This window comes from Dermacentor andersoni, chromosome 3, assembly GCF_023375885.2.
Source record: "Dermacentor andersoni chromosome 3, qqDerAnde1_hic_scaffold, whole genome shotgun sequence".
Classification (NCBI taxonomy): Eukaryota; Metazoa; Arthropoda; class Arachnida; order Ixodida; family Ixodidae; genus Dermacentor; species Dermacentor andersoni.
The window spans coordinates 218009315-218011809 of NC_092816.1; the positions used below are offsets into that span (position 1 = coordinate 218009315).

Consider the following 2495-nt stretch of genomic DNA (forward strand, 5'->3'; position numbering starts at 1 on the left):
AAAAAAAGCAAGCAATTGGTTGTTCATTTCATTGTAATTGCCTTTGTCGTAAAGGCGAATTGTTTTGTGGAACGTTTGGCGTGATTCCGCGATGAAGGTGAAAGTAGCATGTATAATTTTGTGGTCGCTAACTTCGCGGAGATAAGTAAGATTCGCTAAACTTTCAGGGTGATTAGTTAGTATAAGGTCCAAGATGTTTGACGAATCACGTACGACGAGTGTAGGTTCTTTTACTAATTGGGTGAGATTAAAATTTAGACAGACGTCAAGGAAGTTAGTTGTTTCTTCATTGCTTATTGGTGTGAAGTTCTGCCAGTCAATAGACGGGAAGTTAAAATCGCCAAAAAGAAGAATGCGCGCATTGGGATGTGTAGTAGTAAGTTGATTTAGGCTATCATTTAGGTAATAAGAAAGTTGTGGATAGCTGTAGGGGGGTCTGTAGCAGACACCTAGTATGACGGTTTGAGGTGCGGAACGGCAGATTACCCATAGTATTTCAAGTTCTGATTGGATGTTAATAACATAACAAGGCAATTGTTGGTTGGTGGCAATTAGAACACCTCCTCCTCTGGAGCCCTTTCGGTCCTTGCGGAAAACATTAAAATTAGGTAGATTGGCAAGAACTTCCGTATCAGTGACGTCATCTGTTAGCCACGTTTCAGTTAGTACAAGTATGTTGCTGGAAGATGAAACAAGATTACAGATATGTTCGCGTTTGGGGAGGAAACTGCGTATGTTTGTGAAAATAATAGAAAAAGAAAGATTTGGAAGTTTACCCCGAGGGCTGCTACCAGGAAGTTTAGTTACACGACGATGAACCGTATGCTATGAGATTTCTTTTACTGTCTGCGATGATTCGTCGAATGCGTACTGTTTGGGACCGATGAATAATGTTTTGTAGCGCAAGGAAAATTTTGTGTTTTTAGTTTTGGCAAATCTAACTAGATGCTTTCGCGCATCTCGGACAGGGCGTGAAAAATCTTCCCCGATGCTGTAATCAGTCCCTTTTAACTTACGGCCATTTGAAAGAATTAGCTGTTTGGTTTTAAAAAATGTCAGTTTGACTATTATTGGGCGAGAGCGCCCAGAAGAATGGCGCCCAAGACGGTGAACCCGTTCAATTTCTTTTGGGTCAATGGTTAGACCTAAGTGATCACGGCAGAGGCGCAGGACCGTTTCTTCAGATTGGGCGTAGTTTTCCGATGCATTGTTATCTGTGATATTATAGAAAATTAAATTGTTTCGTCGCGAGCGATTTTCGGCGTCATCCAGGCGGGCTTCTATTCCTCTGATATCTTTGGCTGTTTGGGTGGTGTTAGTGTAGATCGTATCCATGTCGGTGCGTAGTGTTACCAGATCTTGATAGTGAGTTTCTAGGTCGGATAATCTGTTACTGAGGCCAGATATAGCCTGTTCAGTAGTTGTTAGTTGGTTTCTAAGGCCTTGAACCTCGGCGAGTAGTTGTGACTGACCAGTAGACAGCTTCTTTAGTTTCGCGAGTACAGTGTCGGGACCTGGGTTTGACTCGATATCGCCAGCCAACAGCAACAATGTACGTACTACATCATAACATTCAACAACAATCGAAAGGCAGCACTGTGGGCTCGGTAGCTGCAGGAGACAGTAGTCATTTGATTTCTTTGTGAAAAGACAATACTGGTTACTGACCTGCGCAGCGAAGGCGAACGGCTTAGGTGAGTACATTGTGGCACAGCGACCGAGCCCACAGAGTGCCGCGCGTTGGTGATGCTCTTTTATAGATGGCTCTTCGGTTGTTGTCGATGACGGTACGTGAATCCGGGGGCAGTTGAGGCACGGCAGCGGTGGCGCTGCCGAGCTATCTGTAGACAGCTGACAAGGGCTGGCGGGCCACTCGAAGCGTAGTGGTTCGCTGGGAGCCGTGGCATCGGAAGCAGCGGGAACCAGGGCCAGGATGAGTATCCGGATGATTAAATGGGCAGACACCTGCGCAGCGAAGGCGAACGGCTTAGATAAGTGCATCGTGCCACAACGACCGAGCCCCCCTGTTCTGCAAACTCTACTAATAACTCCCCTGCTATTCCTGCCTATGCCATATTCCCCCACTGACTTGTCTCAAGCCTGCATCTTGGCGTACTCTGGCATTGAGGTCGCCCATCAGTATAGTGTATTTTGTCTTGACTTTGCACATCGCTGATTTCACGTCTCCATAGAAGCTTTCGACTTCCTGGTCATCATGACTGGATGTAGGGGCGTCGACCTGTACGACCTGCAATTTAATTGTACCTCTTATTAAATTTCACAACAAGACCTACCACTCTCTCATTAATGCTGTAGAGTTCCTGTATGTTACCAGCTGTATTCTTAATAATCAGGAATCCGACTCCTAGTTCTCGTCTCTCCGCTAAGCCCCGGTAGCACAGAACGTGCCCGCACTTCAGCACTGTATGTGCTTCTTTCGTCCTCCTAACTTCACTGAGTCCTATTGTATCCCATTTACTGCCCTCTAATGCCTC

At 45.7% G+C, this 2495-nt stretch overlaps 1 protein-coding gene across 1 annotated transcript; it reads right to left on the reverse strand.

Annotated features, from left to right (window-relative positions):
* Nucleotides 1-825: 825 nt before the first annotated feature.
* LOC126537276 (uncharacterized) lies at nt 826-2001 on the reverse strand. Its single transcript, XM_050184397.1, has one exon. It carries the CDS (start codon nt 1999-2001, stop codon nt 826-828), a length of 1176 nt encoding a protein of 391 aa, XP_050040354.1.
* Nucleotides 2002-2495: the final 494 nt, after the last annotated feature.